The sequence below is a fragment of the Danio aesculapii genome, chromosome 20 (assembly GCF_903798145.1).
Source record: "Danio aesculapii chromosome 20, fDanAes4.1, whole genome shotgun sequence".
NCBI classification, from domain to species: Eukaryota; Metazoa; Chordata; class Actinopteri; order Cypriniformes; family Danionidae; genus Danio; species Danio aesculapii.
Window position 1 is genome coordinate 5,663,530 of NC_079454.1, and position 13,441 is coordinate 5,676,970.

Below are 13,441 nucleotides of genomic sequence, written 5' to 3' on the forward strand. Positions count from 1 at the left end.
CCAAACCGAACCGTACAGTACCATACCAGTCAGTGGAAACGAGCCATTAGTGCCCACTGGAGAGTTGTTGTTATTAGCAGTGAAGCAATGCAACTAGACCATGTGACTAATAGCAACAGTCCATTTGAGTACAGAGACCTTCATTCTTGTTCTCACAACTCAGGCTATATTCACATTTCTGTGCTGATCTGAGAATTGTTTTTTGACAAATGAAGTGTTCAGATCTAAAAACCTCTTTGTGCCATCTATTTTCTTGTAAAAGGAGCATTTTTCTCATATTTCTATCTTTATGCTCAGTTATTTCATTTTAAAAGAAACAAAAATAACCAATTCTTTGTTCATTCATTCATTTTCTTTTTGGCTTAGTCCCTTTATTAATCTGGGGTCGCCACAGCGGAATGAACCGCCAACTTATCCAGCATATGTTTTAGGCAGCGGATGCCCTTCCAGCTGCAACCCATCTCTGGGAAACATCCATACACACTCATTTACATTCATACACTCAGACAATTTAGCTTACCCAATTCACCTGTACCACATGTCTTTGGACTGTGGGGGAAACCGGAGCACCCGGAGGAAACCCATGCGAATGCAGGGAGAACATGCAAACTCCACACATTAACGCCAACTGACCCAGTCGAGGCTCGAATCAGCGACCTTCTTGCTGTGAATTGACAGCACTACCTACTGCGCCACTGCGTCGCCCAATTCTTTGTTATAAAAATTACTAAACCTACACACAAAAAGAGTTCAAGACTTTCTTGCTTGATGCTACTAGCAGGTTTGGCATGCTGTCCCAGGAGAGAGCCCTGAGCTTGGATGTAATTAACCCCAGGGTTCCCGCCTGGTCAATTAGGATGTAAGAGGGTCAGAGATCAGGTAGTTCTCGAGATCTTTCCCAAGTAAGAAGGAAAAGGAGGACATGGGGTGGAAGGGGAGATTCTTCCAAAATGAAGATAAGGCAGTAGGGTGAAATCGGTCTATTTATTGTAGGCTTGAATCAATCTAATTGGATTATTGCTGATTACCAATGAAAGACCAGCCGAAATCAATTATATCACACGCTCTTCTCGAAATAAAGCTGCAGTCACACTGGACTTTTCCCAACGCAAGGTAACGCAAGATCGTGCATCAAATTTCACAGAAGTTTCGTGTTGGGAAGTTCAAGGTTGGTGAACTCTGACCTGCGAAATCGCATCACTTGACTGCGTGAGACCAATCGAGGATCAAAACATGACCTCTCCGGACAGAAATTGAAAATATGGAGCAATCGCTCGCTTTTTTTAATGTCTAATCATCTTGTTTAATCCCGCCCCTTTTCGCAGCGCCATACGACAGAATTTCGCAAGCACAAACTCCAGTGCGACAGCAGCATCAGTTTGTAAAACTTCATTTAAATAATTGCAGATGCCAGACCTAAACTTAAAATTGTGGTTGAAAAGTCAGAATTGTTAAAATTGTTATATAAATTCAGTACAAAAAAAGTCGCAATAACTTGAGCAAGCTTTCTTACACATTTATATAATATTATCTTTCCTTAATCTATTTAAAACCAGAAAATAATTAAGTATTGTCGCATTATGCCTTATGTCCATTTTACCTTGGAAAATATATATATATAACATGCACAACTGTTGATATAAAACATTGACAAAGTCTTTTTCCCACAGCACAAGGGGTCATAGGCAAGATTAAAGAGAAACTTTCATGGTGACGCACTTCAAAATTGTACTGTTTCAAAAACATACTATGACTGCAAGGCACAATATCCAACTTTGTGTACTGTTTTAAATGAATAGTATGCAAATGTTTCACTTGTGTCTTATGAGGATGATGCCAGGTGTGTAGGAGTCAGTTGTACAGTTATAGCTTGGCCATGTGTTGGTCTTCTTAGTCCATTGTATATATATATATATATATATATATATATATATATATATATGTATAAAACATGAGTTATGAATTGATATCACAACAGAAGCCATAATAAAATGTGCAAGATGAACAGGTGCGCTGGCAAGAGTTTTGGCAGCGGACTTTAAAAAAAGCAGCTTTATCTAACAGATGTCTAAGCAAACAAGGAAGCCGTTTAAGACCTTTCTGTACACGCTGGATCTGAAGCAAGACGTTTTGTTCATGTGTTTCCCACAGAATACAGAGCAGTTACTCAGCACTGCAGAGGATCAACCAGGACTTAGAGGATAAAATCCACCGAAATGTGAGTGCGCACATTGGCAATACACTCGAAAATAAATACAAAATAAGGTGTTTGGGTGCACATGCACTGCTTTTTTGGTTTTAACGTGCGAATGGTTTTGTTCGCATGTGTTTACGAGTACTCATCTCGCTCTTTAAGTGTTTTCCCTTCTAAATGGGTTTTCAGGAGAAAGTGTTTACGCCGCTGTCCACATATGTGTGTGTACGTGTTTCTGTAATGTGACAGATTGGTGAAGGTGTTAAATATGTACAATAGCGCTGAATGCACTAAGAGTCTATTTGAATATCAATACAGTGCCACTGGTGCGCCTGACGTTAATTATAGTCCATTACAACAGCCCGTCCGCCTTCATGTGACAGTGTGATAGTGAGTCTATTATACGCCGCAAATCTGCATCACGGCCTGTTTGTTAATTTGAAGTCGCAAACAATTAAATTATAATTAGCCTGCCTGCCGCAGTACATTGCGTGACCATTACATGTCTGTATTAGGAGCTACAAGTAGGCTATGTCAAAGTAAGCAGGCTTTTTTTAAGCAACAGGTTGCGTCTATTATGACGTCAATGATGACACTGAAGGTTATGGGTGCAGGTATGAAAGGAAAATGATCTGATATCAGCCTCCTTTTGATATTTCTTTGAGTAGGCCTATTAATTCCCATCTGCTGGAGGAGAAAACTACTGTAGAATGGCTTAATGTCCGCTGAAAGCCTCCCTTAAGGGATTTCAGAAAGCTTTGTTGAAGCGTTATCAGCCAAAATCAACCTACTATCTATGAGGAGAATCATAATATAATAAACTTTCCTTTTAAACAAAGTACATCAAAATCCAAAATAATATTACAGTAATTAACAGCTTTTAGCAAGGAAGAAACTAATTCCAAATGAAGAATTTTGTAAGACAAACAAATTAAATGTTATTATTTAAGTCGTTCATTCATTGATTTTCCTTGTAAAAACATGTAAGACATGTAAAAACATGCATTTACGCAATAGGTACATTGTAACAAATGATTAATTTCAGTTTCAGTAAATATAAGTTAAGGACACCTAAGTCGGACCACCGACTGTGAGGGTTCCAACTCATTCAAAGTCATAAATAACCAAACAAAATCTTCAAAACTGTATAGGGCACGCATTCTGAAGCACTGTGCATTGATACTGTATATACCTCAGATGCCCATGTGCAGCTTCCTCTGTTTGAAACAAAGCACAGGCACATCTGATTTGAGGTATTGACCTTATTCTTGGAGCCAGATCAGTCTCCAAAATAATACATTTAAACACATTTCATAATTACAACACACATTTTGTGAAAAGTCATAAAAAAAAAATCATAAACATTTTTGCTAATTGGATTCGTCTATATTAGGAATTGGGTTTTGAATTTATGCATTAAATATGTGTATTTTTGAATCACGTTTTGAATTTATGAATTGGATCTGTGTATTTTTGAATCGCGTTTTGAATTTTCTAATTGGATCTGTGTATTTTTGAATCGCGTTTTGAATTTACGAATTGGATCTGTGTATTTTTGAATCGCGTTTTGAATTTACGAATTGGATCTGTGTATTTTTTTAATCGCGTTTTGAATTTCCGATTTGGATCTGTGTATTTTTGAATCATGTTTTGAATTTACGAATTGGATCTGTGTATTTTTTAATCGTGTTTTGAATTTCTGAATTGGATTTGCATATTTATGAATAATGTTTTTAATAACGAGTTGGATTTGTGTATTTTTTAATAATGTTTTTAATTTACGAATTGGATTTGTATTTTTTAATGATATTATTACGAATTGGATTTGTGCATTTTTTAATCGTGTTTTGAATTTATGAATTGGATTTGCGTATTTATGAATGATGTTTTTGATTTACGAATTGGATTTGTGTATTTTTTAAATGTTTTTACGAGTTGGATTTGTGTATTTTTGAATCGCGTTTCGAATTGGATTTGTCTTTACAAATTGTCTTTTTAATCTTACATATTGGATTTTGTAAATGTGAATTGTGTTGAGGATGTATGAATTATATTTTGTAAATGTATTACTTTTGAGTCTGATCTGGCTCCATATGTACGAGCAGGTGCAGTCATTTGAATCTTTTTGGCTCAAGACTTTCAGCTTGTTATGCTGCTTGATGACGCAAGCTGATATATTTTTTTATTACATTGGTCTAATTTGTCTACAAAATCATGAACACACTTGTTTGTAAAGCAAGTAGTTTGACCGTTTTCTGCCGTTTCTTATTTCTAGTCATTTCTCCTATAGGCAATGCAAAACAGGACACACTTCTGGTTCACAGAATAAGGTCGATACATCAGGGATGCAACCGAGTGTGACACGGATAAAAAGCTCATCACCTTCATGAACATGAGCCTCATCTGACACTGAGGAACTGTTGAATAAAGTCATTATTTTATTTATTTATTTTGTGCACAGAAAAGTATTCTCTTAACTTGGCTCAATTCAGATTCATCCACTGAAGACAAATGGTCTGTTTTTAGAGTTTTTGGAGTCTCAGAGGTCTCAGGGGTTTGGAACGACATGAAGAACAGAATTTTCATTCTTATATGAACTAACTCTTTAATTAGCAAAAAATACTACGATTAATAATAATAGTTTTATACACAACTATTAGTGAACCATTTTCAGTTTCAAATCATCTCTACTCTTGCCTGTAAGAACAAAAATGGCAGGGTATATTTTTCAGCTGGTGTAGTGACTGTGGCCAAAGAGCATAGAATCACCAAGAGGCGACACTCTAGTGCAATTTGGGAAACAGCCACTAGATGGTGCGGCGGCCATTTTGGAATTAAAACTCCAATAGAACAACAGCATATAATAAGTCTGTAAAATAAACTATTAAAAGTGCTGATGATTGTGATAGTAAGTGTTGTATTGTCGTCTTTCAGGTTGTTTCTCAGCTTTAATGCGCTTTTTAAATAAATAAATAAAAAACAAAGCAGCTGCTTGCCATCGCGACAGCAATAAGATCCAATGGACAGCCGATCGCTTTCACTTCAAAATGGCGGAATCCGGGGCTGTTGCAGGGCGCTGCTGTTGCAATGGAACGTTTTATTGAGTGTCGCCTCTTGGTCATTCTAAGCTCTTTGCTGTGGCTGAAAATCTATTGACCTAACATGGCATCAAGATGGCTGCTTTTAATCAAGAATCTCTAAAATTGTGATATCAGCATTAGCTATGTTTCCATCCAAAGATACAAATTAAACCCATGCACAAAACTGCAATATCATATAAAACATTTGTAAATAAAGCATCGTTTCCATCCAATGAGAATAAAATCACTTCCAGATAAACTGGCACCAAATATCAAAAAGAAAAATGGATTTAAAGAATTTTAATAGCCTTATTAAGAAAACATATGCCAAAATTAAGTGAGTTTTTCCTTAAAGGGAACATAGTTTACCTATTTTTTATGATTTAATATTAATATTATGGTTCTTCTGAGTGTGCCAGTTTAGGTTCAGTTTAAAACACAATTCAGATTGTTTTATTATAATGTGTTAAAAAGTGTCATGTTGGGGGCGTGTCCACAGTTCTCTGATTTATGGGTGTGTTGCTTCACATGTAGACTAGTTTCGGCTTCCCGCCAACGTAACAAGGGGGCGGGGCCATGAGCTCACCCGCTCTGCGTTTGCAACAGAGTCTGACAGGCAGACGGAGGAGTGAGAGGATCACCATTCAGTCGTACATATACGACTCTGACACAGACCAAGCAGAGAGTACAAAATCATTTGTGTCTTTGTACAGTTTTACAGCCAACTGTGTGCTAGTTTCAAGTGCCGAGCTTGTACACAGAAACTAATAACCACGCACACTGAATTAACTTTGACTGAGGCACCGGATGCGCCGCTCGAAGCCGCGACACGGCACACCAGACACTCTCTGTGGCGCACCAGTAGCATGAAGTGTCCCGAATCGTCGCGCCACGCATTTTTGAATTATAAACATAGGTTTCTGCAGCGGTCCGCGGCGCCCAGCCGTCGACTTGAGTGTACCCTGATAGAAACCTATGTTTAGAATTCTAAAACGCATGCTAGTTAAGATCAGAGGGAGCTTCTGGGATCGCGAGAAAGGCAAACGGCTGAAGTATAAGGTAGACTCAATGAGAAGTACACATGTTTGCAAACCTACCTAAAGATACAACCAATAATTCTGATTAGAGCAATAATGTGGAGAATACTGATCTTGTGTTGAGCCCAATAAGCCTTGCATCTAAAAATAGAGCTAGGGTGTTCCTTTAGTGATATCGCTTCGACTCACGCTGAAAATGGCGGATGTGAATTAACAAACAGGATATGATATGTCAATGATATGATATGTCAATGATATGATATGTCAATCAATATTGGTGGGCGGGGGGACCGCTCTCCTACGTCAAGTTGCGGTGGGTTTGAAAACAGCTCCAATTGGTCCACCGTTTTTTATGTTGTTAAATTGAAAAAAAAAGCACTGGGTGTGTTTATATCACCCCAATATGACAGTCTATACACCATACATACACATATGTCTGTCCAAACAGCTTGAAAAGTAGATTTTTTACCATAGGTGCCCTTTAAAACAAGCAAAATAATCTGCCAATGGGGTAATCAAAGTAATCATGTTTTTCTTTTTGACATATGATTATTTTACTTACCCCACTGACAGATTATTGTGCTCGTTTTAAGGAAAAACTCACTTAATTTTGACATTATTTCTTAAAACGAGAATGCTTATTGAAAAAATGCTTATTGATTTAAGCTTTTTTAGATATTTGGACTAGAAACAAGACAAAAAAAATCAAAGTAAAACATTTTTGTAGTGTATAACATTGCAAATCTGTCATTTTTTCCCTCACCTGAAAACATTCTCCTTTTCATCTAGTCCCAGCATCACGATGATGAGAAACGGGCTCTCAGTCGCGAAATCATCGTTCTTAACAATCATCTCATGGAAGCCAAGATGACCATTGAGAAACTCAGAGAGGACAATGTAAGAGAAATAATGACAATGTGATTTCCCTTTGCACACTGAGGCTTAGCGGCAACCCTTTGGAGGATGGTTTGCTTTAGATTACCAAATGTTCCTTTTCTCCCTCTCTCAATAGGACTTGTACAGGAAAGACTGTAACCTTGCTGCACAGCTCTTGCAGTGCAATAAGTCACATTACAGAGCCCAGTTGTCTGAGGTAAGTTAACAGTTCTGTACATTATCTGACTGCATTGGTTAGTCCTGTTACATGGTACATTTGTATTTCCCTATAGCATATACATCTTAAACTCCTCCTCAAATCAGTATTGAAGTTTTAAGGTTATCTTTAAACTAACATGCTCCAAAACAAAGACAAAATTCACATTTCACTTCACCAATATAGTTATAGTTTTATATTTTGATGACATTACTCTACATTTCAGCTTGCCAATTTTTTGTCCAATCAAATGCTCTCTACTAGTGTTTGATTTCAACTACATTATAAAAAGATTCTTAAGGTAAGACTGAAATAATTCATACAGTTACTATTTCTATGTTGAATGGGACTTAGGGTATGGAGGACCAGTAGTGCCGGTTATAAATAAAACAAAGAACCAAATTATCAATTTAATAAATGAAGCATAAAATCCTATATAAATAAATCACAATTTAAATGCACAATTAATGGACAAATAGACATATTTAAATGTGTTTATTTATATATAGTGTTTTTTAATTGTTATTTAATAAAGCAATAAAGTAATGCATTTACAAATCATCTTTAAATGTACAAATAAATAAAACATTTTATAATATGTTAATTTAATTCATGTTTTAGAATGCTGATTAATCAAACAATAAAAAGTGTATTTATACATTATTTAAAATGCATTTAAACTGTACAGCAGGGCTTTTTATCAATAAGATTTGTAGGGCTCTTATTTTGTAATTGCGAATAACCCAGAGCCAAAAATCCTGTTATTTTGTGCTTTCCTTTGTTATTTGCTTCGTTATTATTTAATATTTCATCATCAGACAGTGTGGGGCTGACATAATATGACATAATTGCTGCATTGGAAATACTTCCATACTATATAGTACGCTAAAATCAGTATGTGAGCCGAGTAGTATGCTTGAATTCGTAGAATTCGAAAATCAGTATATGCGAGAAGTACCTTGTTGACCCACTACTTCTGGCGAGATTCTGAAGTGTGCATCGGATGGACGCTATGCTATCACATGATGCCCCAAGAGAAAATTCGTGAATGGGAGTGAAGCAACGCAACTCACACTGGTAGGTCATGCGATCATGACAAAATGGAAAACGTATATGGAAGGCCGTTAGGGCCAAAACATATGCAACAAACGCGTTTAAACGTTATTACATGTTAACATGTAATCTACGCGTTAACACGCAATTACACACTAACACGTGATTTACGTGTTAACATGCAATTTACGTGCTAACACATTTTTTCTAAACTAGTGTCATTTTTTAAAGCATTATAATTTAATAATTTCTCTAACCTGCTCATTTTAAAATGTATAATATCAATTCACTTAAATCACAATAAATGTTTTGCAGTCAATGATCTGATACTGATTTCTCTGGACACATTTTTCAAAGAAATCTCAGCAGCTGAATGACAAGAATTATAATGTTCCTGGCCATCAAACACATTGCAGAAGATGTCTGGCCTTTCATAATACAAAATATCTACTACAGCTCATTGACTGCAAAACATTTGTGATTAAAGTGAAATTACATAATACATTTTAAAATGAGTAGGTTGGACGATTTTGATTACTTTTCAATTAATCGCCCAGCCCTGGGTCGTGAACTTTGGTATAGTATCCAATCACAGTGGCCGCCTGAAACTCGCTGTTCTGTCGATTTGTCCAACCTCCCATTCAAAAAGTAGGTAGCACATTTTGATGACGCAATATGCTCCCCATCAGATTTTGCTACCAGTTTAAAGTTTAATGTGGGGTAGTGTGATTTGAAGCTGTAATATTGCCCTAACCCACCTAATCCCTAACCCAAATCTTAGACCCATTAAAATGCAGTGTTGGTAGCATAATCTAATGGGTAGGATAAAATGTCAGGACACTGGTCTATACAGTTACTACCACGGTTCTAAAGCTGTGTTATTCATACAAACACAGAACGCCACCCGCCCCCCCCCTCCACCCCTGTCTATAAATGTTGGCAGGTATGCATCGTTGTTCGTTCTTTGCTTGCTATTGATGAGCTTTACTAATACTAATTAGCAATATTTGCCATTAATTCATTATTTCTAATTAATTTAGTGCTTGAAATTAACCAAAGAATATTTGTAAATTTATAAAATACATCCCTGAATTATAATTAATTAATTTAGCTAACATTTAAATTATATTAATTTAATATTTTTTTGCACAAATATTGTAACGTATCATTTTTTAGATGGATTTGCTTCTGAAGGTAGAATTAAAAGGGTTTAGGTGTCAAGGTACATATTTGATACAGTGTTATGGAATTTCTAATATACAGTAAATAAGAATGGACTAGAAAATCTGAAATATAATTGCACGCCTGTATAATAATGAACAAAAAAACAGAGCATGAAGGAACATTTACACCTAGTCTCTGGATAATAGTTATTTATAGTACAACGGCTTGTACACAGTCTTTATATAGCCTATATACTTGATGCACTGTTTCCAAGATACAGTATGTCATCTGTATAAACCCAACCGCCACAATTATCATTTAAACGCCATATGACTTAAGTCTTTTAGCTTGAGAAACCTGCATATATTAATGTAGCAAAGCACAATTCTTGTTATTTAGTGGAATCAGCAAGGCAAAACATAGTAAATCAAGTTCTTGTTTTTTTTTTATATTGAAGTTCTGTCCCAATTAAGAACAAGGGATTATTCTGGCAGGACAAATGTGGGGGTGTTTAAGTAATAATAGTATTTGCCAATAAACCTGGCAATTTATTAATCTGCTCCAAGCCTTATGCCGGTCCCATGATGCCTAGTGCAGACCTTGTGTTGGCATGCTGCCTGCTGTAAAAACCTGTTCATATTTGGCAGATACAGCTGAATGGAAACATTACTGCGTCTTATACGTGGTGTTCAGGGAATTAAGCCTTTCATATTGTTTTATTTGAAAATGCCAAAGAACTGGCATGAAGCATTCGTTAAAATAGTCATTCGGACAGAGCTGGACAAAAGGTCTCATTCTGTATGCCCATAGCAAGATTTCTTTAAAAGCAGCCAACAAAAGCCTTGAAAGCAAGAACACTCGGGTCAACAGATGTCCTATGAGTTAAATATCAAATGAGATTTTTTTAACAAGCATCAACTCTTTTTATTTTTTAAGAACTAAATTTTTTGTTTTATCTTTGCTTCTCTTATGCTTCTATAATTAGCCATGTTCAGTTAGCTAATTAGCTGCAATTTACTTTCTTCTTGTTGCTATGGTGAAAGAACTGAGAGGTAAAAAGAGTTGTGATATTGGACTGATGCCTAGTACTCTGTGTGTGGTGTCAGTAGCAATGAAATCTGTGGTTCTTCCCTCTGGCCAAGTTTCACTAAATGGAAAACTAGAGCCATATACTTGTGTAGACCATTAGCACAGACTTAATATTGGCTGTTAACAATATCTTTGGACGCCTGCTTTGCAGGTTTTCTTCTGGGTTTACTGAGAGCTCCAGTTCCATTCATCTTTTTTGTCTATTTCTTACTGCCTGTAAGGATACTGACCCGACTTAAGCTTTTATTCTCCCTTATCCCTATCTGCTTTCTTAGTGGGTGTGATTATGCCAAGTAGGATGTGAACCTGGATTAACATCTATGTTGATCCTGGAACATCACTCCTGTTCGAAAATGTAATCCACACCTAATTCCTACCCATAACCTTAACCCTAACCGTAAATTATTCACAATATCAGAGGGGATTAAGAGTTGGATAACAATGATATAGAAGCACATAACCCCAACTGTAAGCCTAAATACATACAACATAGATGTTGATCCTGTAGCATGTCTTGGTGTAATCACATTAACATTTCTCCTCGTGTGCAAGTCTCTCAACTTTATTGTTTACTGGTTCCATCTAATAGATGTCTATGTTTCTCTCTCAGTTGCCTGCAGAGTTTCAGGAGCGTGTGAGCTTGCACATGGAGGGTTCTTCCCTCTGCCACTCCCCATATGCCGACACAGTGCCTGCCTCTGTCATTGCTAAGGTCCTGGAGAAACCAGAAGAGGCCTGCAGCAGTCAAGCCTCTCGCTCACCCAGCCCACAACCTCAGGAACGCCAGGGCTTCCTTGTGGGCACCAGCCTTGTGGGTAGCACTGAGCGTCTTGGCCTCCGAGCTACTTACAAGTCAGACCTGTACAGCAGTGACACAGCACTTTATTGTCCTGATGAACGGAGACGAGAGCGCAGACCCAGCATGGACCTCCATGGACAAAGAAAGGTTTACGAGCCCCAGAACTCCACTGATAGCAACCCAGAGGAGGGATCAATGTCCCTACAGCCCGGCTTCTCACAGGACCACTTCCGAAAGTTTACAACCTCTCTGGGAGGAGGCTCCAGCTCTTACTCCAGCTTTAGTGGAGGGGGATCGGAGGACAAGGGTCAGGATCCTCCGAGTAGTGCTGCATCTTCTCCGCGCCACCCTGCCCTTTATATGGACTGGAGGGATGGGGGTGAATACGAGCACAAGAGCGATTCCTCCTGGGAGCGGGAGAGTCCAAGCGCCTTTACAAAGGCACATGCTTTTCAACAGCCTGAGACCAGCCACCATCAGAATGGTAGCTCGCCCATTTACAGCAGAACAATGTCCTCCTGTTACAGTGAGCCTTACGAGCCCCTGCCACCTTCCACCTCTCCAAGCATCACCTACGGTGACAGTCGCCGCGGAAGTGCTTTTGCTCCCGAGGAAGAAGAGCTGATTGGGCGGTGGAGGCAACTCAGCGTGGAGGATCTGAGTGCCCACTCATACCGCAGCCCAGGGCGAGCATCGCCCTACAGTTTCTCTGAGCAGCACTTCTCTGTTCGGCCTGCAAAAATTCGCCTTGGTCCACTCTACAGTAGCTTCCAGGAGGGTACTGATGTATACCATCATGCTGGGGTACTTGACCCCTTCTCCAGCCCAAGCCCTGACTGCAGCCCAGGTTTACGACAACAGCAAAGCCAACCTCATCTGTACCGCTCCAAGGAGGATAGCCAAGAGTCCGAGCATAGCCTCTACAGCCCTAAGGACGGTGGGGTGGCAGCTGGGGGCCAAGCAACTGAATATGTTGATGTAAGTCCAAACAGCTCAAATGAGTCACTGGACCATGGATCTCTGGAAATGGGTGCTGAACTGCAGCATTATCAACCCGAGAGGCACAGCGTGTCCCCTCAGGGAACCACCCCACCACCTCCTCCACAACAACCGTACCAAAAATTTGGCACACTAGGGCTGTCACGTAAGGACAGTCTTACCAAGGCACAGCTCTATGGTACTCTACTAAACTAGGTGTGGGGTTTCTTGGTTACTCTCTTTTGCAGCTCTATGGTACTAAGAGCAGGGTGTCCTGGTTACCCTCTTTTGTTGGTAGGTTTTGAATGTTAAGCTACAGTTTGAGCCAAACACTAGATGGGATTTTCTGCTGAATCTTTTCATTCCATCAGCTCTCTTATCTTTTTTTTCCCCTCTCGATTTCTGTATCTGTTACAGTGTTTTCTAAACATCAAACATGAATCGCTCATGTTTGTACAGTTGATATGAAGCTCTAACACTCAGCACTATTTGTATAGCCTATTTTGAAAGTTTATTAATGGTTCTGTGTGGTTTGTGAGAAAGTATTTTAAGTGCATTAGGTAATTATGGACTTTTGGAAACAAGTCTTCAGTCTTCAGAGAGAGAGAGAGAGAGAGATTAATTTTGTTTTACCAAAAGCCTTCGGCTCGAAAGGGTTTCTGAATGGACAGCACATGCTATGTAAAAAGAATTGCTAATTTTGACAAGAAATCTGATCTTTTATTATTTAATTCATGAATAGCTGTATTTATTGTTAAGTATGCTATATCTATTATTGTTTAATAAATGTAACACTATAGGGAGATTGAACAATCTATATAATTGTAAATTATTTATATTGCTATAAATAAGGCAATCAGCACAATCATACAAGCTGCAAACGATTAAAAATGCCTCAAATGATTCACGTCATGACAACGATTTGGGATTTCATGACAATCCATTGATGGATCC

The 13,441-nt window shown here is 38.1% G+C and overlaps 1 protein-coding gene across 1 annotated transcript in view; it reads left to right on the forward strand.

The window, feature by feature from the left end:
• The window catches only part of si:dkey-174m14.3 (uncharacterized protein LOC563117 homolog), a 49,428-nt gene extending 36,329 nt beyond the window's left edge, over positions 1-13,099 (forward strand). The window contains exons 4-7 of the mRNA XM_056480970.1: positions 2,152-2,218; positions 7,101-7,208; positions 7,324-7,404; positions 11,321-13,099. Coding sequence (XP_056336945.1) covers positions 2,152-2,218; positions 7,101-7,208; positions 7,324-7,404; positions 11,321-12,703 — 1,639 coding nt within the window. The 3' untranslated portion in view covers positions 12,704-13,099. The remainder of the gene's footprint in view (positions 1-2,151; positions 2,219-7,100; positions 7,209-7,323; positions 7,405-11,320) is intronic.
• The last annotated feature ends 342 nt before the right edge of the window (positions 13,100-13,441 follow it).